Source organism: Manis pentadactyla, chromosome 12 (assembly GCF_030020395.1).
Source record: "Manis pentadactyla isolate mManPen7 chromosome 12, mManPen7.hap1, whole genome shotgun sequence".
Classification (NCBI taxonomy): domain Eukaryota; kingdom Metazoa; phylum Chordata; class Mammalia; order Pholidota; family Manidae; genus Manis; species Manis pentadactyla.
The window spans coordinates 92419894-92446841 of record NC_080030.1 but is presented as its reverse complement, the minus strand read 5'-3'; the positions used below and the strand labels follow the sequence as shown (position 1 = coordinate 92446841).

The following is a 26948-nucleotide window of genomic DNA, read 5'->3' as shown; positions in this document are numbered from 1 at the left end:
AAACAAAAACTTTGAGAGAAACACTCAGAATATTAATTGCACTGATGAATATACAAACAATATGGTATTTACAGTGTCTAGCGTAACTTCTACTTTGCCTTTTTATAGTATTATAAGGCTGCGAGGGAAACATATAATAGGAGAATATCAAGCTAACTGTGAAATACAGTTATGACACTTGATTTTAAAAAGTAAGCTGGTCTAAGTAATGTGATGTATATGTGCTGTGTATACGTACTTGTGTGTATCTTGTAGATGATACAAATTTAAGGTAACCAAATGAGAAGATTACCTATTTAATTCAAATAGGTGCGATTAGGATAGAACCTATGGATTCAAAATGCTTGCTTATTGCATATTATTTCCATCTTCTGACTTGACAGAATGGTGTCTAGTTATAGCTTAGGCAGTTTTCACAGGGACAGAAAGAATGTAACTAGTTATTTTCCACTCTTGTTTACAGTGAGTACAACTCATTCCACCTTGAGACGCAGCAGAATTTCCTGTTTTTCTTTTTGTATTTGGGAGTTTTTGTTCAGGTCACATCCCTGAAGGGACAGATGGTTTGCGCGCTCTTTATTTGCACTCTGCAGTATGGCAGCTACTACACACATGTGGCTATTGAGCCCTTGAAATGTGGCTAGTCCAAATTGAGACGTACTGTAAATGTAAAATTTACACCAGATTCTGAAAAATTGCTTAAAAAAAGGAAAATATCTCACTAATAAATGATATTTATTGCCATGTTGAGATGATAGTATTTTGGATGTATCATAAAGTTTAACTTCATCTTGTTCTTTTTATTATGCCTACTAGAAAATTTAAACTTGCATTTGTGGACAGCACTGGTCTATATGGTCTTAAAAACTATATATATATATATATATATATATATGTGTATATATATATATATATAAATACACACACATATATATTTGGTATTAAATAACTCAAGCAGCTTTCTGTGTTTTGAAGGCAGTTCGGTTGTCTCTCTCTCTCAGCCTGATTTTCCTTCTTTACTGTCTCCCCTTGTCACCCAGTTTGAGAGCTGTTGGTGTCCCAGCATAGGATCCTCTTGTTTCTTAATCTCTCTAGTATTTTAAGATAAATGTTTATAAGGCAAGATTTCATTCTCTTTCCTCTACAAGTCATAGACATTGGCAATTCATCCACTAAATGAATATGAAAAATTTAATACTCTGTATTTTGAGGAAGCAAAAACTGTGACCATGTCACTTTTCATATTTTTGTTTTTTCGAGGAAGGCTTATGCCTGCTTGGTATTATTGCCAAAGTCTGAAGATCATAGTTTAGCATCAAAACCCATCTTATCCTCCTGGAAAACATACACAATGGGGAAAATTAAAGAAACTGCATAAATCCCATTTTATTTAAATTAGAGGATAGAAAAATCTTCCAATTCCAAAGTGCTCCCAAAGGTGACTGAAGTCCAGCAGAGCCGTGGGTGACGTGGCCCTGAGAGGGACAGGAGCTGCCCGGGAAGAGCGAGGGGCCAGAGTGGTGACAGCTTTCAGGAAGCACCGGCACTCAGGTCTGTGTGAAGGTTGGGCACCAGCCCCAAAGCACAGGAGCTGAGGCTTCCACGCCCAAAGTGGACAGATGACCATCAGGCAGTCGCAGGGAAGAGGAGAGAGAAGCAGAAAAGAAGGTGTGAAAGTATCTAATAGTAGCAGATCTCAGCATGCAAGCAAAAATGGCTGTTCCGAAAGTCGGGGTCACCCTAGAAAGTCAGGCTGTTACCTTGGGGCAGAGGTCAGTGAGGTAACCTGGAAACTAGAGAGAACTGTGCTGCCTGCAGAAACTCTCCTGGGCCAGGTGATGCAGAGATGGAATTTGAAAATAATAGCTTGTTCTACCTGGTCCAGGAAAGGTTAAGCTCTTCAACCTAAATTACAAAATGTATTGATATGCCATCAAATTAAATATACTATTGAAAAAAAAGAAAAAAACATGACAAAGAGAACCAAAACATACTGGGAGGTAAAGTCTTACCTGGTGAGCCCCTTGCACCTGAGGCCTTTGGTCCTTCTGTGTATTCAACTTACTGCATTGAATTGTGGAGTTTGATTTTTTTGGTGTCTTTCATTAAAGAATAACATTCTTGAGGATAAATTCTTTTGTTCCAGCATAAAACATATTTGAATTCTTTGGATAATAGCATTTGTCATGATTTGGAACAGGATTATCATCAGAGTCTCCCTAAAATAGGCAAAGTGAAATCGGCTACGAATTGACCTCGTTTGTAACCCCATATTTTAGAGAACTGTTTAACTGCCTTCTTAGAAAGAGTTCTTACCCATTTCCTTGCCTGAAAGAATAAAACCCCTATTCTGTGTTCTCTTTATAAGGAGCCATAAAGAGCTACTATAGTAATTTTCTTGATCCTTTGATGAAATCACAGTTAGCAATCTAGTCTACATAAACCAAATGACACTTGGTCCCTAAAATGTAATTTTACTACTTTGTAGCACAGCCAATCAACGCCTCAATGGAGTACTAAGATAGCTGATATAAGATAGATCTAGTGCATCTTATATGTCTTATATGTCAGGTATAATTACCAATTTTTTTCATAGCTATGACTACTTGGTGTTGTAAAAATATTTTTTATTGGTCATAACATTTGACAGAATGAAAAAAATATATATATATCATTCAAACTTTTAAGACAGAAGAATCTAGTTGTTATGACCACTGGGTTCTCCTTTTCCTAAATGGATTTCTACCTGGCAGATTTTGTGAAGGAGCAGGAATAGCAGAGCTCATACGTGTACTCTTTGTAGAGAACAGTCTCTTTCTTTCTCTTACTGGTTGTGAACATCAAACATTTGATCTTATCTACTCTGACTAGAGTATTGGTAGCAAAATTGTTTGGAAATGCTTCTCACCTGATTCCACACACACGGTATCTCTCTTAAAGTTAGGAGGTATAGCAGCCCTTCAAGATTGTGTTCTTACCCTGGCATCTTTTATCATTGGCAGAGGCCTAATGTGCTGCCAGACTTTTTTACATTTTCAATTTTCACACATCAAAATAGGGCATCATTGATTCCTACATATGTTAAGAGAAATTTGACTGTGAAAAGTTTATTTCCATAGAAAAGTAGTCGCTGAAGTAACTTATTTTTTAGCCCTACCCTTATTCTTTAAAATAATTTGTACCTGGAAAAATAAAAAAATTGAGTCTTAGAGGGTTGGCTCCAATAGTTTGGATTCAGAATAGCACACTTTTATGAGGAAAATAATATGCTGTAAAGTGTTTTTGTTGATCCCATGAGATTCTGGAGAATGAGCTTTATGCCTCAGCCCTCTGTTACCTTCCCTAGTCTTAGAATAAGCACCGCGAGATGATGGATGGAAACAGAACCTCGGTGTGTGGGAGCAATGAGTCTTCCTGTCTTCTTCCAGGCTCTTAGATAGTGTTTCTGTGGTCGTTACTTTTGAGCTAGATGTCTTTAATTTGTTTAATCTTTACTTGTAATTATTTTCTGTGTGCCATCCTGTCCTTGGATAGAGTAAGTGTTTTATTATAGGATTAGTCATCCATAGATTAATTCCAATCTGTTGTTAGATTTATAGGATTCAGGGAGAGAAAACATAAATTTGGAATAATATTGGCTTAAAAAGTGATCTCCTAAATACCTAATCTAGTAAACATGGTTTATTACTTTATATTATACATATATGTGTATATATATATAATTTATATTTATTATATGTCACGTTATATATATTACACATTTACTTACAATTTTGAAGTAATTATGCATCATCTCCTTAAAGGAATGTTGAAATTATCACACTTGACCCTTTATACTCCTAACTGAACAAGGGACTGTTCTGTCAAATTAAAACTTTAAAAGTTTCTTAATCTTGGGATCTTTTGTTTGGTAATATAAGATGAGGTTCTGAATCTTGCTGGAGGGCTCAGTGAGCTTAAAAGAGAGGGACAGTATTTTTTAAACAAGGTCACTATCATTTCCTTCTTCACTAATGACTATTTTACTAAAATTAATAAAAATTAGGAAGATAATAGTGGATTCCATGTACTTAATTTTTTTTAATGCGATGGAAGCTGTGAAGTGTATATTAGAACAGGAAATTCACCTGTGCAAGATCACCATGTGCCCGGTGTGGCACTTGCCTGAGTTCCAGGTGGGGATGGAGGCACTGATTTTAAGGACCCCAGACAGTTGGGTGAGTTTGAAGCATTAACTGGATAGTTAGCCTTTCCACTTTCCCTACGCTTTTACTTAGGAAACTTTTCATAGATTAGAAGTACAAACTACCAAGTGTCATAGTTTTCGTATCTTTTCTGGATAGCATATTTCTTTGAGATGACAGCTCAGAACAATGGTCCTTATTACCAAAGTTTTAATTTTCTCATAAGTAAAATAGGGTTAATATTAAAATTACTAATATTATAACCTACCTCAGAGTTATCATGATGATTACATTAACCCAAATCTATTAACACAATGTCTGATACACATAACTTAATAAATATTGTCTATTTGTATAGTTGCTATTATAATTTATATTACAAATGTTTACAGACTATCTTATGGAATACCCAGTACAGTGATAAGCAATGTGAAGGACATAGGAGAAATATTACATACAATTTTTCCACAGGAAATATAAAAATATAATTGTGATAAAACAAACACACATGAATCAATGGTGAACTATGTATGACAATATATAAGTAAGGGCCAAACTGCGTGGCAAGGTGTTGATTTTGGAGCAGTGGTTAATCAGTGAGGGTGGACAAAGTAAGCTTCACACAGGAGATGGCACTGGAAAAACTGGTACTATTGGAAAAAGAGAGAAGGATATTTCAAGTGGAGATGATTTATTTTTCTAAAACTAGATTGAAAAAGAATTTTAAGAAGCTCTTAAGCTTCTTCATTATTTCTGTTATACCTTATCTACCACATAAAGTAGGAATCCTACTTTAAATTTTCCTAAGACCAGGTAATCTGCATCTTGTTTAGATCATGCTAGACTTAAGCTGACAGTTTTGGTTTTGCATATCAAAATACTTTTATGGCAAATTAATCTACATCTAAGTTGGCTTCATATCTAGTCATTAAAAAACTTGCATTGCATTTTCTCCCATTGTTTTTAGGCTAATTTAGTATTAGTGGTTAGTTCTTCCCTAAGGACATGTATGTTGTTTCTTATTTCTTTTCCCTTCTTTTTCTTTTTCTTTTGTTTTTTATTTACTAAGTAGTGGTTGGTCACCGACCTTGTGTCAGGCCCTGTACTAGAGGCTTGGCATTATAATACAAAATTTTATATAGTGACACCTTGTGGCATTTGGTAAGAGAGTCTTAAAATATGAAAATTTGTTAGCGGTTCCGATGTTGAGTCATAGTGCATTTAAAGGAATTCCCCCAAAACCTGCATGTGACTTTACACTTAACATGCAAGCCTCTAATTTCAGGGTTTAAAAGTCTTTAGTAGTTAGATCACCACAGTGCGTAGTTCACATGAGTCTGTAATAGAATTTATCAATTTTGTCTTAGTTTCTTGTAGTTTAACTATTTCAAATCTGCTGTCTATTTAGTGCTGAGATCCTGAGGGCAGGGATCATTTTTATGTCCCTGGTACCTGGCCCAGTTTCTGGCATATACTATAAATAAATGATGGACAATAAATGATTCAGTTTCCATAAAGAGCGAGAAAGAACTTGGGGGAGAGTGCCAAGATGTACAGAAGTTTGACCTCATTTTCCTCTCCTACTGTTGGTTTTCTCTCTTTTTTCCTTCCTTGTTTCTCTTTTTAAGAAGTCAGCCATATTGACTGAAGAGATACTCTGCATAGAATAACCCTATGTATATTATTTCATGACTGACCTCATTTGTGGGTCACTGTATTTTGAAATGTATGCATGTTGTTGTGTGTAGCTGTAGTTCATTCATTTTCATAGCTTTGTAGTATTCCATTGTATGAATCCAATACGGTGTATTATCCCTTCTACTTTGATGGATGTTTAGGTTGTTTCCAGTTTGGGGCTATTGTAAGTAATGCTGCTTTAAACCTTCCTATACAGGTCTTCTGGTGCTGATATGTAGAATTTTTGACTCTCTGTTCTACCAGTTACTGTTACAACATTGTTAAAAATCTCCTACCAGTATTGTAAGTTTTTCTTTGTGGGCCTGACAACTTTTGCTTTAGACATGTGGAGGCAGTTATTCGGTACATACACATTTATAATTGTTAATTCTTCCACATGACTTAGATTTTTATCATATTGAAGTGGCCCACTTTAATGCTTTTTGACCTAAATTATGTTTTCTCTGGTATTAATGGAGCTAGGCCAGCTGTCTTCTGTTTTTAATTGTGGTAAAATAAACAAAGTAGAGTTTTTCATTTTAGCCATTTAAAAATGTACAATTCAGTTGCATGAGGCACATGCAGAATCACCACTATCTCACTCCAGAACTTTCTCATCATCCCAGGCAGAAACCCTGCACCCATTAAACAACAGGTGCCCCTCCTCAGCCCCTGGTGGCCACCGACTACCTCCTGTCCTTACAAATTTGAGTAGTCTGGGTGCCTCACATAACATGTCATGCAGTATTTGTCCTTTTGTGCATGGCTTATTTCAAGTGTTTTTTTTGAGCTTTGAACACTTTTGTTTAAATATGTCTTTTCTATGAGGTATCATCTTCATATAAATGTACTGGGCAGAGATTTTTTAAATACCTGTGGTTGAGTGAGGCCCTATGGGAGAGGTTGGGTAGAGCTTTGCAAGCCCCAAACTGATGTTATCCCTTAGTTAATCATGTTGTATGGAATTAATTATCCTTAACTAAACTTAATGATTTAAATAATGCCTATACAACATGAGAATCAAGAACAAAGAGCCAGGGGAAGAGAAGTTTGATTTCCAGTTCTAACTCTTAAAAGCTGTGTGTCCTTACCCAAACTAATATATTCTATTAGTCTCCATATCTATTAAATGGAGATAAAAATGGTACCTAACTCATGGGGTCCTTGGACAAGATTAAATCATAATCCTGAATTCCTAATACTAAAGGAGTATTCATACCACAAAGAAGACCAATGAGATGTAAAATTAATTGAAGTATATTCTTTTCTTCACAGTAACTATTGACTTGTAGTTTGTAAAACCCTTAAAAGAACTTTTTAATCTAGCTCATGTAAAAGAATTTTAACTAGGATAATGCATTTTATGTTTTGATATCTGTTCCAACAAATTTATAACTAATGATGTAACAGTAGAACTATTTTTTAATTACCTCAAATTTAAAAGTGACTAAAATGCTAAATTGTATGTCAGTTATTTTGCTCATAAATGACTATATTTATCCTTGATACATGCCTTGATCGACTAAAAATTAACATAATGTGTGAAATAGTTCAGCCTCAGTAATGTAACAACTATAATCTAGTCTAAGTATTTAAGATGTAAGATCCAGAATCTCATGTGCTTGGCTGATAATAGAATATTATGAGGTGTCCACAAGGAAGATCCGTTCACCAAATGATGCTGTCAGTGCTAGAAAGCATGATAATTTCAACATTTCTTAAAACCAAGAATGTAAACTAAATGTTACCTACCTGACTAGGACTATATTTTATAAATGACTTAAAAGACTCCTCATATCCTTAGGGTGAAACTGATTTGATTAATCCCCCAAAATCAGATTGTGGTTATTTAATAATCACAATTCTTTTCCTTCTATTAAGTGACTGATGTGAATTTCTGAAGCAGGTTATAGTCATTAAGCCATAGAATGTGCTTAGCAAAAACATGAGAGTAGTCATACATGGTATCTTTTCCTCAAACAAACTAGGCTTCAAAATGACTTAAACAGTATGGAAGTTTAACTAAATAGTCATTTTATTAAACAGTCATTTCATCAGAGTTTTTAAGATTTGGTTTAGAATCCATTTCTTTGTACACCACTGTTTATAGCAGCATTAGTCAAAATAGCCAAAAGATCGAAGCAATCCATATACCCATTGACACCTGATAAACAAAATGTGGTAAATGCATACAGGGGAATGTTATTCAGCCTTAAAAAGATATGAGCTGCTGCCATAGTACAACACGGACAAGCCCTAAAAACATTATGCTAAATGAAATAAACCAATCCCAAAAGGCCAAATATATTGAATAGTTCCACTTAACATGCTGTACCTAGCATAATCAAATTCATAGAGACAGAAAATAGAATAGTGGTTACCAGGGGGTAAGGTGAGGAAGGAAAGAGGAGTTACTTAATGACACAGAGTTTCTGTTTGGGATAATGAATAAGTTCTGGAAATGTACAGTGGTGATGGTTGCACAACACAGGATGTAATTATTGTCACTGATTTGTACACCGAAAACTGGTTAAACATGGTATATTTTGTATTACGCATATATCATCACAACTTTTAAAAGCCCCAAAATATCCATGCCTAAAATACCAGTGTATCAACAACTTCAAACATTTTTCTCTTCTTGATTCCCACAGAGATTGCTCCAGACCTCCTCCTTTCTCCAGATCTCCGGAGGTCGGTCCCTTTCTCTTCTCATTCCAGAACACTGTTCACATCTCACTGAATGGAGAAGATCCAGTCTTGAGCTACGAGTTTATCCGTCCCTCAGTTCGTCTGTATTTCTATACATATATTCTTCACTGTCCTTCTTGTCTCCTTGCTAAAGCTATCTGGTCCTCCATTTATTTGGTATTTTCCCAACTTCAACACTTATTCTTTCTTCTCTCAAAGATTTGTGATCTTTTATTTTCTTCCATGCTGCCATTTAATGACGAGGTTTACAAGGTGAAGAACTGTCTGTTGAGCTAACTCAAAGTAGGCTGATACATATTTATAGAGTCATGAAAATGATAAAAAGTTACTTGCTTTTAAAAATGAAGATTGCTAGTAAGTGCCTAGCAATGAAAAAATAATAATTTAATACCTACCATAATCCATATTTTAAGAAAACGGATGCATATATAATATTTACTAGAGGAGTATTCAAATTAAAATTAATGGCAGAGAAGACCACTTTAATGTGTATTCTAGCAGTGAGACATTTAGGTGGCTTTCTGTATTTCTGGTTATAGTTCATGTGTCAGCATTTTGTGGAGCATTCTGTGAAGCTGAAATTCAGATGTGCAGTAATTCTTTTCGGTGTGGAATATAACAATCTCATTCATTCTCGGGTCTGTGATTTAAAAACAACAACAACATTTTTCTTGTTGATTGATCATAGCTGTTATTGAGATGGCTGGTAATAGCTGACATGGTGCTATAATTTCGACTGAAAAAATTGAGTTGTGAATTATATCCACTCAGTTTAAATTTCTGTTTCTACTCTCCAGAGTATCTTTTGTACTTTTTTTTTGCAGAACCGGCTTCTTAACACAATGTTCCTGCCTTTCCCCAGGGGAAAAGGAGGACTTCTCGGTCAAATTCTTGTCTGAAGTTTACAAGGGAAACTTGTATGACAAAAAAGGGAAGGAGAGAAGATGAAATAAGATTTGTAATTGCACAGTATAGGAAATGAAACTTTTATTCCATTTAACCTTTTAGCAAATGGGCTTTATATGTACGTCATGGAGTTTATTTTCAGGGAGATGAAAATTTATGGATATGATGATGAAGCAGATTATTTCAGATTTTTAGACTAGAGGCTAATCCCTACCTCCTCTCTCTTGTTTTGTAGGTAGAAGTAAGACAGAATAATTCTCAGAATCATTAGATAACAAATTAGGCGGGAGCTATATGTGTTTAAAGATTTTCCTGTTAAAATCCATTTCACAAACTATTCTGCTTCATGTGTACACAGGTAATTCTTTAAATAATAAACCACCTTTCCATTAGAATAATCAGGTGGATCAATTTAGAATTATTTGTAGGTTGTTAGCTATATGGCCTGTGAACAGTTGTAGACTTTCTTCTATAATATATTTAACAAAATTTGGAAGGTGGTGGTTATATATTTTTTATAGCTTTATTGAGGAGTAATTGACATAATAAACTGCATGTAGTTAAAGTATGCAATTTGATTGGTTTTTGCATGTGAATTCCTCATTTCCCAGGTTGATAAACAAGTCCAACACTCCCCCACATTTCCTCCTGCCCCTTTCTAATGCCTCCCCCACCCCTCCTTCCCTCCCCACTCCCACACCCTTCTCTGGCAACCACCAATCTGCTGTTGAGTGTTCATTTCCGAAAGTTTTGTATAAATGGAACCATACAACATATACTTCCTCTGCCCGTGTGCCCTGTCTCCCACTTTTTTCAGTGTTGAAGTCATCCATGTTGTTACAAACATCCACAGTCTTTTTCTTGCGGAGTAGTATTTTATTGTATAGATCCGTCAGCTTACTTACCCATTTACGTGCGGATGGACATTTGGGATGTTTCCAGTTTTGGACTAGTAGGGATGAATCTGCTGTGAAGTTGGGCACAAGTCTTTTTGTGGACGTTTCGTTTCTTTAGAGTAGGGGTTGACAATTTTTATCTTTGAAGGATCAGATAGTAAGTATTTTAGGCGTTAGGGGCCTGGTTTCTGCCTTCTTGCACTGTGGTCCGAAAACTCCAGGTGGGAAGTTGGCACTGTGGCAGGACCTCGTTTGTTTCCCTTCTCTCAGCTGCCCCTGACCTGTGCTGCCTCTTATTCAATTTCTGAAAAACATTGTACAACATTATATCATTAGTTGTCTAGTCAGAATAAGTACTAGTCCACTCCTTGTTACTCAATCTTGGACGGGAGTGGGAAATTTGTCAATATATTTTAAATGTGGTTGCTCCCTTTTCTTCAATTTTAATGCCATTATATTTAAAACTATTATGCCCAGATATGTGAGTTCTGTTATGTTACATTTAAGCCACAGAATATGTAGCTCGAATACTAAGAAGAGGATGAGTGACTTTTGGATTCCCTGGTTGCTCATCACCTCTTAAAATATTCATCTATTTATACGGAATGATAAAATATGTTAACGTATCAATTAGTATTCTATACTTCATTTAGGAGTCACTCTCTCACTGATTGCTTATATTGGTCTTTTTCTTCGTGCTTTATATATTAAGGCCTTTTATATTATGAAATAAAATACACATACAGAAAAGCACATATAACATAAATGTACATCCTTATGAAATGTCACATAACCAGTGACCATCTAACCACTACTGAAGGCAAGAAAGAAAATATTTCCAGCATCCTAGATGCTCCACCATGCCCTTTCTCAGTTATATGTCTCCCTCCTATACATAACCACTATCCAGACCTCTGATTTTATTTCCTTGCTCCTCTTCATGCTTTCATTATTTGCATATAGCTCTCTAAACTGTAAGGTTTAGTTTGGCTTGTTTTGAACTTGACATAAATGCAATATGATGTTCTTTTATATTTGGCTTCTTTTGTGCAACGGGATGATTTTAGAAATCATACATGATGTATGGAATTAATTTCCGTTACTTTCTCTGTTTTATATTTAGGTATTTGGATGGGCAGCAGTTTGGGGTGATTACCCTAATAGTCAAAACTTATTTCTATATATGTTTTAGGACAAATGCATGCACACTTCTATTGGGTATATAACTAAAATTGGAATTTTCATGCCCTAGTGTATGTGTATGTTCAACTTAGGAAGTGATGCTTGTTACCAATTTTTTTTACTTGATGGTTTTTTTCAGTCTCTTAATAATACAAAAAAATGTTTGTAGAAAGTAGTATTTCTCCCCTTATCCCCATATTTATTGAGACATAATATTTTATTAGTTTAAGGCATACAATGTAATGATTTACTGTATGTAAATATTGTGAAATGATTACCACATTAAGTTTAAACATCTATCACTTCACATAGGTATGTAATTTTTTCTTGTGTTGAGAACTTTTAGATCTGTTCTCTTAGCAATTTTTAAATATTTAATACATTGTTACCTTACAGTCACCACACTGTATATTATCTCTCTGGAACTTATTTATCTTAAAACTAGAAGTTTGTTACCTCATCTACCTTCACCCAATTTCCCTTACCCCCCACCTCTGGCAACCACTGAGCTGTTCTATTTCTGTGAATTTGGTTTTTTTAGCTTCCATATATGACTTTAGCATAATGCCCTTGAGTTCCATCTGTGTTACTGCAAATGGAAGGATTTTCTTCTTCTTTATGGCTGAATGATTGATATCTATATAATACATATGTAGATATATGTGTATTATATATGTATATATCCTGTTTTCATTGTCCATTCATCCATCAGTGGACACTTAGGCTGTTTCCATATCTTGGCTATTGTATATAATGCTGCAGTGAAAATGGGGGTGAACTTACATTTTTGAGTGTTTTTGTTTCCAGTTGTGGAATTGCTGGATCATGTGGTAGTTCTATTTCTAATTTAGTTTGATATGGTCCCACTTGTTTATTTTTGCTTTTGTTGTTAAATTTAAAAACTTACTGTCAAGACCAACTTGACAACGAGAAGCTTACTCCATATGTTTTCTTCTAGGAGAGTTGTGGTGTTAGGTCTTATGTTTACGTCTTCAATCCATTTTTAGTGGATTTTTTTGGTATGGTATAACATACGGGTCCAGTTTCATTCTTTTGGATGTAACTGTGCAGTTTTCCCAGCACCATTTGTTGAAGGGACCATCCTTTCTCTATTGTATATTCTTGGCTCCTTTGTTGTAAATTGATTTACCATGTATGTGTGTCTTTTTAATTTTAAAATAATCTTAGACATATTGAAAAGTTGAAAAACTAGTGCAGAGTATTCCTGTATTTCTCTCACATTGTTTCCCCTGTTGTTAACAGCAGAAAATAAATGTTCACACAAAACTATGAACTTACCTACATTCCTTATTCTAAATTTGCGAGTTTCCCCACCAGTATCCTTTTTCTTATCCGGGATCCACTCCAGGATCCCACCTTGCATTAGTTTTCATGTTTTCTTAATCCTATCTGTGACAATACCTCACTTTTGTTTTTCATGATCTTGACACTTTTTGAAAAATATTGGTCAATTATTTCATAGAATGTCCCTTAGATTCGTCTTTTTTTGGTATTTTTTTTGGCAAGAACACCACCAAAGTGATATTGTGCCCTTCTTAGGCATTATATGATATTAGGGTGGGGCTAGATCATGTTGATAAATCGTAATACTAGTGATGTTGGACTTGATTACTTGGTTAAGGTTGTCTGCTGGGTTTCTCTAAAGTTGCTGTGTTTTCTTTGTAATTAAGTGTTTTCTGAGGAGAAACTTTGACTAGGCAAATATGTTTTTTTCATCCTCTAGGTCTAATGTCTTTTAGTGGTTTATGTCTGCAACAGTCATTACTGTGGTATTTTTCAATTTTGATTTAGTGACTATTTCAAATAATGATAAATTTCAATTTCTTTCATTGTTTTTCAATGTATTAATGGAAATTTGACTGTAAGAGCAACTGTTCCCTCCCTTACATACATTTACTTATATTAGTAAGGACTTAAGAATATTTTATTCCAGAGGCCCTGAACAGACATTTTTCCAAGGAAGAAATACACATGGCCAATAGGCACATGAAAAGAGTGGCCATTATCCAAAAGATGAGAAATAGCAAGTGCTGGTGAGGATGTGGAGAAAAGGGCACCCTCCTACTGTTGGTGGGAATATCAACTGGTGCAGCCAATGTGGAAGGCAATATGGAGGTTCCTCAAAAAACTAAAAATAGAAATACCATACAACCCAGTAATTCCATTTCTAGGAATTTGTCCCAAAAAACAAAATCCCTGATTCAAAAAGATATATGCACCCCTATGTTTATTGTCACATTATTTACAATAGCCGAGATATGAAAGCAACCAAAGTACCCATCAGCAGATGAATGGATAAAGAATAGATGGTAGATACACACAACAGAATATTATTCAGCCATAAAAACAGAATGAAATCCTGCCATTTGCAACAACATGGATAGACCTAGCAGGTATTATGCTAAGTGAAATAAGCCAGGTGGAGGAAGATAAATACCATATGACTTCACTTACTTGTGGAATCTAAAAACAAAACAAAACAAAATGAACAGCAAAGCAGTAGACTCACAGACACTGAGAAGTGATTGGTAGTTACCATGGGGGAGGGGTTGGGTTGAGTGGGTGGGGAGGGGCACAAAATTTCTCAATCATAATATCAGTTGGTCACAGCGATTGGTAGTACCGCATGGAGAATAGAGCCAGTGGTTCTATAGCATCTTCCTATGTTGTAAAAGATTGTGTATCAACTATACTTCACTAATAAAAAAAAAAATGAAGATTTTATTTCATGGGTTATAATCCAATAATACCAGTATTTTATTTTGCCCTTTTCACTCTGGTCATTGGGAACTCCTTCAGTCTGGCTTCTGTGTCTTGACATGTTCTCATCATTTTTCAGCACTTCCTTACTTTTTAGTTCCACAGTATATTACAGGTTCTTCTTACATTTTACCTACTTCAGTCCAGAAATCAGCCATTTCTGCAAGATGCCCAGGTTTTTTTTTTGTTTCTATTTTTTGTTTGCTTTTAATTGGTGAAAGATAGAAACAAAAATCTGTATCCATTGCTGTTGGTGTCATTACAGGCCCTCTCAGTTGTCAGAGCTAGGGATGTACCATACACTAATGTGCTTCTACATACGTTATGTATTTCTTTATCCGTCTGTGAATATACTGAAGGCCATGAATTCCAACTAATATCTCTAATTCTAATAAAACATTATAATGGTAATTCTAGCTTTCCCCCTTATTTGTAACTCTTTTACAGTGCATCTCCATATCCTTATGTACTTATTTTTTTAAATAAAATTCTAGTATACATATAAAGTATTTTTAAAATTAATAACCTGTCCTCCTGTCAGAAACAAGTTGACTAATTCAAGGACTATATATCTGTATAGTTTATCTGTAGCCTCACAGAATTATAGTCAAAATACTGTTTTCTGAACTAATTTGTTAGTTTGTTTTTATCCCTGTGATCTTTAATGTGGGATATTATTCATTTGTGATACAATTACTTTTATTCCATTTTGGGTTCCCCTAAAGTACTGAGTGTTTATTTGGTAAATAACATTATCATGGTTATAATGGTTGCAGCTATACAAAAAGGTATTCTCATACAAGTGTCTCTCTTCACCCACCCCAATATCTATTTAGGAAACCAGTCTCTTGAGTTTTTGTTTTAGCTTTCCTAAAATTCTCTTGCACAAATGAACAGATGCATAAATATTTTCCAATGCTTTTTTTCCTTCTTAAATGAAGGATAACATACTGTATATTCCTTTTTATACTTTTCTTTTTTCACTTAACAGTAAGTATATCCTAAAAATTGCTCCCTATAAGTAGAGATCTTCCTCATTATTGTTTACAGCTGTGTATTACTCTACTATGTGGATTTACCATAACTTATTTAACCACTCTGCTATGTATAAGCCTTTAGGCTGTTCCCAGTATTTTGCAGTTACAAACAGTGATGCAGTGAATAGCTTCGTGCATATGTATTTTTGAGTTTTTGGAGATGTTCTTCAAGGCAGATTGTTAGAAGGGAGATTACTAGATCAAAAAGCTAAGTGCACATGTGGTTTTGTTAGATATTGCCAAGTTTCCCTCAATAAGCATTGTCCTAATTTGCTTTTCCAGCAATGTATGAAAATGTTTTCCATGGCCAGGCCAACAGAATATGTTGTCCATATGTTTCAATTTTTGCCAGTTGGATAGGTGAGAAATGGTATCTCTGTGTTTTAATCTGTATTTCTCTAATTAAGAGAGAGTCTGAATATTTTTTAAAATTCTTAATATCCTTTTTTTGTGTAAATTGTATTTTTGTCTTTTTCTCATTTTTCCATCAGGTTTTGAGCTTTTTCCCATTTGATTTTTAAGAATTTTTAATAATAGGGTTATTAGCCCCTTTACTGTCATTTATGTTGCAAATGTTTCTCACAGTTTGTCAGGTATCTTTTCACTTTATGGTTTTTTTGCCCCACTAAATTTTTATTTTTATTTATTTATTTTTTGGTATCATTAATCTACAATTACATGAGCAACATTATGTTTACTAGACTCCCCCCTTCCATTAAGTCCCCACCCCATACCCCATTATAGTCACTATCCATCAGCATAGTAAGATGCTGTAGAATCACTATTTGTCTTCTCTGTGTTGTACAGCCCTCCCCACGCCCCCTCCCCCGCCACATTATGTCTACTAATCGTAATGCCCCTTTTGTTCCCCTTATCCCTCCCTTCCCACCCATCCTCCCCAGTCCCTTTCCCTTTGGTAACTGTGAGTCCTTTCTTGGGTTCTGTGAATTTGCTGCTGTTTTGTTCCTTCAGTTTTTTTCTTTGTTCTTTTACTCCACAGATGAGTGAAATCATTTGATATTTGTCTTTTTCCTCCTGGCTTATTTCACTGAGCATAATATCCTCTAGCTCCATCCATGTTATTACAAATGGTAGGATTTGTTTTCTTCTTATGGCTGAATAATATTCCATTGTGTATATGTACCACATCTTCTTTAACCATTCATCTACTGATGGACACTTAGGTTGCTTCCATTTCTTGGCTATTATAAATAGTGCTGCGATAAACATTCGGGGTGCATATATCTTTTTGAAACTGGGCTCCTGCATTCTTAGGAAATCCTGGGTCAAATGGTATTTCTATTTTGAGTTTTTTGAGGAATCTTCATACTGCTTTCCACAATGGTTGAACTAGTTTACATTCCCACCAGCAGTGTAGGAGGGTTCCCCTTTCTCCACATCCTTGCCAACATTTGTTGTTGTTTGTCTTTTGGATGTTGGCCATCCTTACTGGTGTGAGGTGATATCTCATTGTGGTTTTAATTTGCATTTCTCTGATGACTGGTGATGTGGAGCATCTTTTCATGTGCCTGTTGGCCATCTGAATTTCTTCTTTGGAGAAGTGACTGTTCAGATCCTCTGCCCATTTTCTAATTGGATTATTTGCTTTTTGTTTGTTGAGGTGCATGAGCTCTTTCTATATTTTGGATGTCAACCCTTTATCAGATCTGTCATTTATGAATATTTTCTCCCATACTGTAGGGTACCTTTTTGTTCTATTGATAGTGTCCTTTGCTGTACAGAAGCTTTTCAGCTTGATACAGTCCCACTTGTTCATTTTTACTTTTGTTTCTCTTGCCCAGGGGAGATATGTTCATGAAGAAGTTGCTCATATTTATGTCCAAGAGATTTTTGCCTATGTTTTTTTCTAAGAGTTTTGTGGTTTCATGACTTACATTCAGGTCTTTGATCCATTTTGATTTTACTTTTGTATATGAGGTTAGACAATGATCCAGTTTCATTCTCTGACATGTAGCTGTCCAGTTTTGCTAACACCAGCTATTGAAGAGGCTGTCATTTCCCCATTGTATATCCATGGCTCCTTTATTGTATTAATTGACCATATATGTTTGGGTTAATATCTGGACTCTCTATCCTGTTCCACTGGTCTTTGGGCCTGTTCTTGTGCCAGTACCAAATTGTCTTGATTACTGTGGCTTTATAGTAGAGCTTGAAGTTGGGAAGCGATTATTTTGTTTGTTTTTTATTGTATGACTTACCAGTAAATTTTTCTTGGTACACTAAAGTTAACAAGGAATTTGTCCAGGTTTTTTTTTCTTTTAACACTTGTAAGGTTTTTTGTTGTTTTATTTGTTTTACTTAGATTCCCGATCCATTTAGAGTTTATTCCTATGGACTGTGTGAAGTTTGAATATTAGTGTATCTCTTAATAAATAGAAATGACTAATTCTAATGTCAGATTTATTGATCTTTTTCCCCTTCTGGTATATTTTTATGTATGTGGCTAGCCTGTTGCCCCAGTGCAATTTTTTTTAGAAAGATTGTCCTTTCTTAACTGCTCTGCAGTGCCACCTTTGTTGGAAGTCAAGTGTCAGTTTATGTGTAGGTCTGTTTCTCGGTTCTCGGTGACACTGTACTGGCCTGCTTGCCTGTTGATAGGCCAACACCACATTTTCTTTATTTCTGAAGCTTTATAAGAAATCTTGATAGTTAATGGGGTCAGTCTTCTTATTTTGCTTTTCTTTAGTGCAGTCTTTTATATTTTTATTCTTTTGTTTTCCCATATCCATTTTCTAATGGGCTTACCAAGTTTCTCAGATAAATCCTGTCAGGATTGTTGACATTGTATTGGAAATTTTATGTGCTAACAACATTGAGATTTCTATCCGGGAACATGATGTGTTCTTTCACTTATTTAGGGTTTCCCTTCCCTTCCTTTCTTTCCTCTTTTTTGTGCTCATAAGAGACTAAATATTTCCTTTATTGTACTCTCACCATTCATTGCAGTTTTTTAAAAATTTAGACTTTTTTTTAGAATTGTTTTATGTTTACAAAACTTTGAGCTGAAAATACAGAGAGTTACAATGTAGTCTCTGTCCCCAGCATATAGTTTCCCCTATTGTAATCACCTAGCTGCTATAAACATCCAGGTGCAGGTTATTAGGTGGACATAAGTTTCCAACTCATTTGGGTAAATACCAGAGTGTGATGTGGGATCATATGGTGAGAGTATATTTAGTTTTGTAAGAAACTGCCAAACTGTTCTTCAAAGTGACTGTACCAGTTTATGTTCCCACCACAAATGAATGACAGTTCCTAGTGCCATACATTCTCACTAGCATTTGGTGTTGTCAGTGTTCTGGATTTTAGCCATTCTAATAGGTGTGCAGTGGTATCTTGTTTAATTTGCATTTCCTTAATGACATATGATGTTCAGCATCTTTTCATATGCTTACTTGCCATGTATATATCTTCTTTGGTGAGGTATCTTTTTAAGTCTTTGGCCCATTTTTTAATCAGCTTGATTGTTTTCTTGTTGTTGAGTTTAAAGAGTTCTTTGTATATTTTAGCCAGCAGTCCTGTATCAGATATGTCCTCTGCAAATACATTCCCAGTCTGTGGCTTGTCTTATTCTCTCTTGATCAACATTGAATTTTTATATCTAAGTGTCAGAGTTTATAAAACTTCTAAGTGTACTGATTTTATTAAATGAATTGGAAAATATTCCTTCTTTTTCTGTTCAATGAAAAATTTGTAAATGATTAGAATAAATTTTTTTGTAGAATTTGCTGAAGAATCCATCTAGACCTTTAATTTTCTTTGTAGATATGATTAAAAATTTTTAAAGATATTCTATTTTTTCTTGTTTCAGTTTTAGTACATTGTATTTTTCCAGAAGTTTTTCTATTCTGAATTTTCAAATTTGTGTGTATAAAGGTGTTTATAATGTCCTCTTATTATTTTTTAATATATGTAGGATAGACTCTCTTTGTTATTCCTGATACTGATTATTTATGCCTTATCTTCTTTGGTAGTCTCATTAGGGATTCTTTATCAATTTAATATTTGTTTTAGAAGAAACAGATTTTAATCTTTTTGGTCCTGTCTAAGTCTATGTTTTCTCTTCATGAATTTCTGCTTCTTGTTTTGTTCTATTTTCTTTGGACTTAATTTACTGAATTTTCCTATCTTCCTTAAGGTGGTTGCTTAATTTTTAGCATTTCTTCTTTTTTGATATATACATTTTGGGTTATAAATTTCTCAGTTGGATTTAGCTGCATCCTGCATGTTTTGATATATTGTTATTTTGTTCCTATTCAAAATATTCAACAATTTCCATTGGGATTTTTCTCCTGTTGTATAGGTTATTTATCAGTGTCTTTTTGTCTTTTTAGATGTGAAGATTTTCTGGTCATTTTTATGCTCTTGACTTCTTACTGGATTACTGTGTTCATAGACTGTACTCTGAATTGTTTTAAACTTGCCTTATGGCCCAGCATATGGTCAGTTTTTGTAAATGTTCAGTGTGTGCATATTCAGTGGTTCATGTTTTATGTAACTGTTGGATGGTGTTCTATACATTTTTGGTAATGGTGTTGCTGAGTTATTCTGTATTCTTACTGCTTTTGTACTCTTTTTTTCCCCATCATTTACTGAGAGGGGAAAGGTTAAACTCCTACTCTGGTTGTGGATTTGTTAAATTTCATCACATACATTTATTTGTTCATTGTTTTTACATATTCTGTAGCTGTGTTATTAGACACATATAAATTTCTTGTCAAATTGAACCTCTTGTTATTCTGAGGTATTTTCCTCTGCTTCACTAATAGTTTTTACCTTGATATTTTCTTTGTCTGAAATAATATAGTTACACATTATGTTGATATTTATTCTCTGAATATCGGTAGCTCAACATTTCTTCTTACACCTTTGCAAAATGTATTAATTTCACTCAATATATATTTTACTTAAACAAACATCATTCTCAGGTAATTTATTTCTATTGTCACACAGATTATTTAAACATGTTATTGCTTTTAATGGTGGTGAGGTTTTTTGACTTGTTTGAATGTTTTTACAAACATCAAGAGCATTTTGTCATGTCTATATTAGGGTTTAGAAGACAAACCAGAATAGAAAAGTGTAGGCTATGAAAAGTCTCTAAAGATAATCATAAGCTTACTCATTGGCTCATCCAAGTTTTATCTGGGCCTAAGGGCATATGCTGTTTTTATTTGCATCCTGCTATAAGTCTCAAAGAATAATGTAGGCCTTCTCAATAATATATATTTTCTTAAATTCATAAGGGCGCTATTGATCCCCATATTAAGTACATTAGTTTTGTCCTTTTTTCTAGTAGTAAAAGGAGGTGGAGATTTGTAAGTCAGTATTCAAGATACTCAAGTTTTTCAAAGTATTGTGTGGCAGTTGAAAATATATCTGTTAGTGGGTATTATAAATATGTCTTATGGACAGAACAGTAAATTTTTAGTTATTTAGCTTACTTTTATTTTTAAAAATACTCCCTTTCCCTTTTTTTAACTTACTTTGAAATATAGACTCAGTTTCCTTTTTATAATTGAGTATAGTTGATACACAATCTTATATTGGTTTCAGCTTTGCAGCGCAGTGGTTCCAGTTACCCATATTCTTAAATCCTCACCCCAATTAGTGCAGTTACTTATCTGTCAACATGGGAAGATGCTACAGAACCACTGGCTCTATTCTCCATGCTGTGCTACGAATCGCTGTGACCAACTGATATTATGATTGAGAAACTTTGTGCCCCTCCCCACCCACTCAACCCAGCCCCTCCCCCATGGTAACCACCGGTCACTTCTCAATGTCTATAAGTCTACTGCTATGTTGTTCATTTTGCTTTGTTTTGTTCTTAGAATCTACAAGTAAGTGAACTCATAATGGTATTTGTCTTTCTCTGCCTGGCTTATTTTAGTTAGCATAACACCTGCTAGGTCCATCCACGTTGTTGCAAATGGCAAGATTTCATTCTGTTTGTATGGCTGAATAGTATTCTGTTGTGTATATCTACCATCTATTCTTTATCCATTCATCTGCTGATGGCTTCCACTTTGGTGGCTTCCATATCATGGCTATTGTAAATAATGTGACAGTAAACATAGGTGTGCATATATCTTTTTGAATCAGGGATTTTGTTTTTTGGGGCATATTCCTAGAAATGGAATTACTGGGTTGTATGGTATTTCTATTTTTAGTTTTTTGAGGAACCTCCATATTGCCTTCCACATTGGCTGGACCAGTTGACATTCCCACCAACAGCGTAGTGGGAATCCTCGCCAACACTTGCCATTTCTTGTCTTTTGGTTAGTGGCCATTCTGAGTGGTGTGAGGTGATATCTTACTGTAGTTTTGATTTGCATCTCCCTGATCATTGGCAGTGTGGAACGTCTTTTCATGTCCCTGTTGGCCATCTGTATTTCTTTGGAAAAATGTCTGTTAAGGTCCTCCTTCCATTTTTTAGTTGGGTTATGTGTGTTTTTTGTGCTGAGTTGTATGAGTTCTTTATATAGATGTTAACCTCTTATTGGAAAAATAGTTAGAAATAAATTTTCCCATATTGTAGGTTGTCTTTTTGTTCTGTTAATGGTGTCCTTTGCTGTACAGAGCATTTTAGTTTGATATAGTTCCACTTGTTCATTTTTTTATTTCGTTTCCCTTGCCCAAGGAGATGTGTTCAGGAAAAAAGCTGCTCATGCTTATGTTCAGGAAATTTTTACCTGTGTTTCCTTCTAAGAGTTTTATTGTTTCAGGTCTTACAGTTCACCTTATTGCTTCTTTCTGAAAACATGTTCGGTATCCACACTATAGAAGTATTTAGTTAAAAGTAAATATTATTTACAAGCTAGCATTTATATAAAGGTCATGTTATTGTTCACCAAAGTTAAGGACAAAACAGTTGTCTGGTACTAAATGAATCAGAGTTTCAGTTTTAACACATATAGTTGCACATACAAATAATTGCCTTAATCAGTGACTAATTGATGCCTTACTGTCTGGATTTAAAATGTGTGATTGTGATATTATAGCAAGTACCCTGTCATCATAAAATGGTTTGTTATTTGACAATAATTATATAGTTTGGAAAAATAATTTCTTGAAAGATAAAATCATTTTAGGAAATGTCCTATCTTAAAACTGGAAATTGTTCTCTCAAAGTGTTAGTTATTTTATGCATAGCATGTATAAATTATGATACATATTAAAACCTTCCCAAATGATGGTGGTAATATAAATCTATGTTAAGGAATAATGGGCACATGAATGAGAAGGAACAGTATTTTAAAAGTGAAATATATATAATAATGCTATGTAATTGATATACCTAAGAAATTTCTTGTTTAGGGAAAGGTTCTCATTAGATAGGCAAGTTGGAAGAAGGGGGCACACTAATAGAATATTGGTAAGCTTCCTGAAATGCATATGCACAGTAACCAGAGGCATATTGATTTTTAAATGTCAGCCAGCTTTATTCTCTAATTTCTTTAGCATCTGTTTCTGTGAACAGTGACTATTACTTCTAAAAGGGGTTTGTCAGGGTTTTCGTGAATATGTTCTATAGGAACTAAATTACTACTGCTATGTATAACTAACATTAAATTTGCAATACTAGCAATGATTTGTGGGAGATTTGAAGTTTTGTTGTTTGGATTAATTTCTTATTTGTCAACGATGGCTAATAAGTTCTCTGTTTCATAGTTGAGATTTAGGGATATTTCCTATGCTTTCTACCTGTATCCAGGTAACAAATGCCTTTAGTCATGTTTATAACCTTCAACAGATGCTAAAATGAATTACTACAAGTATTACTGATATTCCAAACCTAAGAACCTCTTTGCTATATTGGTTTAATTCAGGATTGTGTTCATTAGCTATTAAAATTCTTTTAGTGGTTTTTAGTCCTTTACAGGCCTTTAAAGACTGTCAGGGAGCAGAGGATATTCCTAGGAGACTGAATATCTACTTTATTTAATAAAATCTACAATGTTTTGAGAGTATGTTTTCTTAGTTTTACTACACTCTTACCTCACAGTTGACAGTGATTATGAGACACAGTAGAGTATCAGAGGCATCTTAATTTCAGAGAAGTTCAAATATGAAGGAATATGTATCCTCAAATTTTTGAAGTCACTAACTAAATGTAGAAGGATGGTTATGATACTCTTGTGTTCTAGTTTTTATGATTAGACCAATATGATATACTGAGAATTTTCCCTTTGTGTGTGTTTTAGTTAGCAATTTTTTTCTTCACTTTAAATATTCAGATTCCACAATAGAATTAACAGCCATCCTAGAGATCATATTTTGCCTGCCATAAAAGCCTATTAACTTTCACTATCTAGACTCTGAGGAGATGTATCTTGGCCTAATTGCTTTATACATGGGTACAGGCAAATAATCTTGTTTTTGGTATTCTTTATATACAATAATGTTAACATTGGACCTGTGTTGATTTACTCAGTGTCCATTAGGAAAAGATATGCCGCAAAAGAAAAATGAGATAAACACAGAAACATTTCCTTTACTTTTGTTCTTCGCATATCCCATACCACTACATTCTCCACAAGCACAGTTCTAATGATGGCATTTCTCATTCACAATGTTTCAATGCAGTAAAAAATGCTGGGCCTCTTTGAAGTGGAAATAGGGATGGATGATGCAGGGAAGGTAACTCTTATTTTTTTCCCACCATCTATATGCTTTGATTTTTATTTTCATGTGCATTTATTGTTTTTATAAGAAGGAAGTATATCTTTAAGATATCCTCCATATTGCTTATAAAACAAAGATACAACATTTGGCATTCTTCATGGTCCATTTCCAACTTTGTTGGGTTTTCCTCTCCAGCTAAACTATCCCTTACTCCAGCCATACTTGTCTGCTCTTTGTCTCAAATCTTCTGCATTCTCAGGACTTTGTTTAAACTTCTCCCTTTGCCTTATCTACCCTTTAAGGCTAAGTCCAAATCCCACCTATTTGTATTTTCTAGCTCCCTAGCAAGTACTGCTTATTCCTCTATATTGCAATGGTGAACACCTCTATATATAGCACTTATCAGAGGCCACTTTTTATTAGGGTTAGTTATTTATGTGTCTAGTTTTCCCCTTATATTTTGGGACTGAATTGTTTAGTTTTGTATTAACTCCTAGGGTACATAGGATGGACATACAAAGAATGTTTCTTGAATTGAATCTTCATAGATTTTTAAAATATACACATTACTTCCTTTAATTCTATCCTAGAGAAACACTGTTTAGTAATTTCGCAGGAATTACTGATTTTTTAGAGTATTCTACATATAAGTTTTCATTCTCAACATTTACCTGTTATTTTGTGAAGTATAGGAATTACTTGCTGGTTACTCTCCCTTAGTGCAAAAGATGAATGATTGTAAATATTGAATTCAAGCTATTGAATCTGTAATAGTTTTTTCACAGTCTATCTGTTATACAGATTTTGATGATTCTGCAACCTTACATTTAAGGAAGAGTATTTTTAAAATGCTTTTTTATTCCTTTGTAGGTTACTTCCTCAGAATGTTGGCCTTCTCTATGTTGGAGGTTATGAAAGACCCTTTGCACAGATCAAGGTATGATTGTTCAGTTTTCAGTATACTTTTCCTAGATGTAGTTTACTTGTCCAGACTCCACCAAAAGCCTGCAAATAACCACCAACAAATCAAAAATATTATGAATGTGAATTATTAATTCCATTTTCTTTTGCAAATCTCTGCTGAGGAAATAATTCAGGTTTTCAAAGAATTATTTTAATATCCTTGCCCCTAGTAGAATTGAATTTGGCTAAAGCACTTTAGTGATTACTTAAGAAGAGTACAATTTAGAGCCACAGAATAATCTTTCAAAATTATACCTTTGCCACTAAAAAAATTCTGACAACTTTGTTGAGGTATAGTTAATGTACAATAAACTGTACATATTTTAAGTATACCATTTGATGAATTTTGGCATGCTTCCACTTGTGAAACCATCACCATAATCAAGATGAGAACGTATCTATCACCTGCAAAAAGTTTCCTTGTGCCCCTTTAAAATTCCCCACTCCTACCCTTCCTTTTTCAGGTGACTCCTAATCTAGTTCATGTCCTTATATATTAATTTGCATTTTCTAGAATGTTATGTAAATGGAATCATACAGAATTTCTTTCCCTCCCTCTCTCCCTTTCTTCTCCCTCCTCTCCTGTTTCTCTTTCTCTGTCTCTTTTACTCAGCATAATTATTTTGAGATTCATCCACGTTGAATCACTTATCAGTAGCTCATTCTTTCTTACTGCTGAGTATTTCACATATGTTTATAGCACAATTTCTTTATCTGTTCACCTGTTTATGGACATTTGGTTGTCTGTGCTTTCTGCTATTACAAATAAAGCTGCTATGAACATTTGTGTACAAGTCTCTGTATAAATAAATACTTTGATTTCTCTTGGGTAATACCTAAATGGGAATGGCTAGGTTAAATGGTAGTTTATTCAACTTTTTAACAACTAGCAAACTATTTTCCCACCAGCAGGACTTGATTGTGCCAGTTCTTCTACATCCTCATCAACATTTGGTATGGTCAGTCTTTTTAAGTTTAGCCATTCTTATAGGTATGTAGTGGTATTTCATTGTAGTTTTAATTTGCATTTCTGTAGTGACTAATAATGTTGAGCATCTTCTCTTCTGCATATTTGCCATCTGTACATCTCTACTGAAGTGTATGTTTAAAACTTGCCTTTTTAAAATTTGGTTATTTCCTTCCTGTTGAGTTTTGAGCATTTTTATATCTTCTGGTTAAAAGTCCTTTATCAGGTATGTGATTTGTAGATATTTTCTCCCAGTTATGGCTTGTTTTTTCATTCTCCTAACAAGGTCCTCAAAGAGCAGAAGTTCTTAATATTGTTGAAGTTCAGTTTATTAGTTTTTTTCATGGCTTATGCTTTTGGTGTTGATCTAAGGAATATTTGCCCAACTCAAAGTCACAAAGATTTTTCTCCTAGAATCTTTATGTATTCTTCTAGATTCTTTATAATTTTAAATTCTACATTTAGCCTTACTATCCATTTGAATTAATTTTTGTATGTGATTTAAGGTTCAAGGTATAGAGGAATTTTGTCTATTCCCTCTTTCCCCTGCCCACCCCCCTCTCTTTTTTAGCATATGGATATTCAGGGTTTTTTTCTAAAACCATTTGTTAAAAGAGTGTCCTTTCCACCATTGGATTGCCTTTGCATTTTTATTGAAAATCAGTTGACCATGTGTCTGTGAATACATTTCTGGACTTCTTTATTCTGTTCTGTTAACCTGTGTGTCTGTCCCTCTACCAATACCACATTATCTTGATTTTTGTAGTTTCATAGTAAGTTATGAAGTCAGGCAGTATCAATCTCCAAATTTGTTATTTTTCATAGTTGTTTGGCTAATTAGGCTCCTTGAATTCCTTGTGAATTTTAGAATCATCTTGCTAATTTCTGTAGAAATGCCTGCTGGAATTTTGATTTGGATCATGTTGAATCTATAGATCAGTATTAGGAGAAATGACAACAACAATATTGTATCTTCCAATTCATGAAGATCACA

The 26948-nt window shown here is 34.3% G+C and overlaps 1 protein-coding gene across 3 annotated transcripts in view; it reads left to right on the top strand.

The window, feature by feature from the left end:
- The window catches only part of RNGTT (RNA guanylyltransferase and 5'-phosphatase), a 264552-nt gene that overhangs the window by 192283 nt on the left and 45321 nt on the right, over nt 1–26948 (top strand). For all 3 annotated transcript variants that reach the window (XM_036912191.2, XM_036912190.2, XM_036912189.2), the window contains one exon: nt 24895–24961. In XM_036912191.2, the coding sequence (XP_036768086.2) occupies nt 24895–24961 (67 nt within the window). The remainder of the gene's footprint in view (nt 1–24894; nt 24962–26948) is intronic.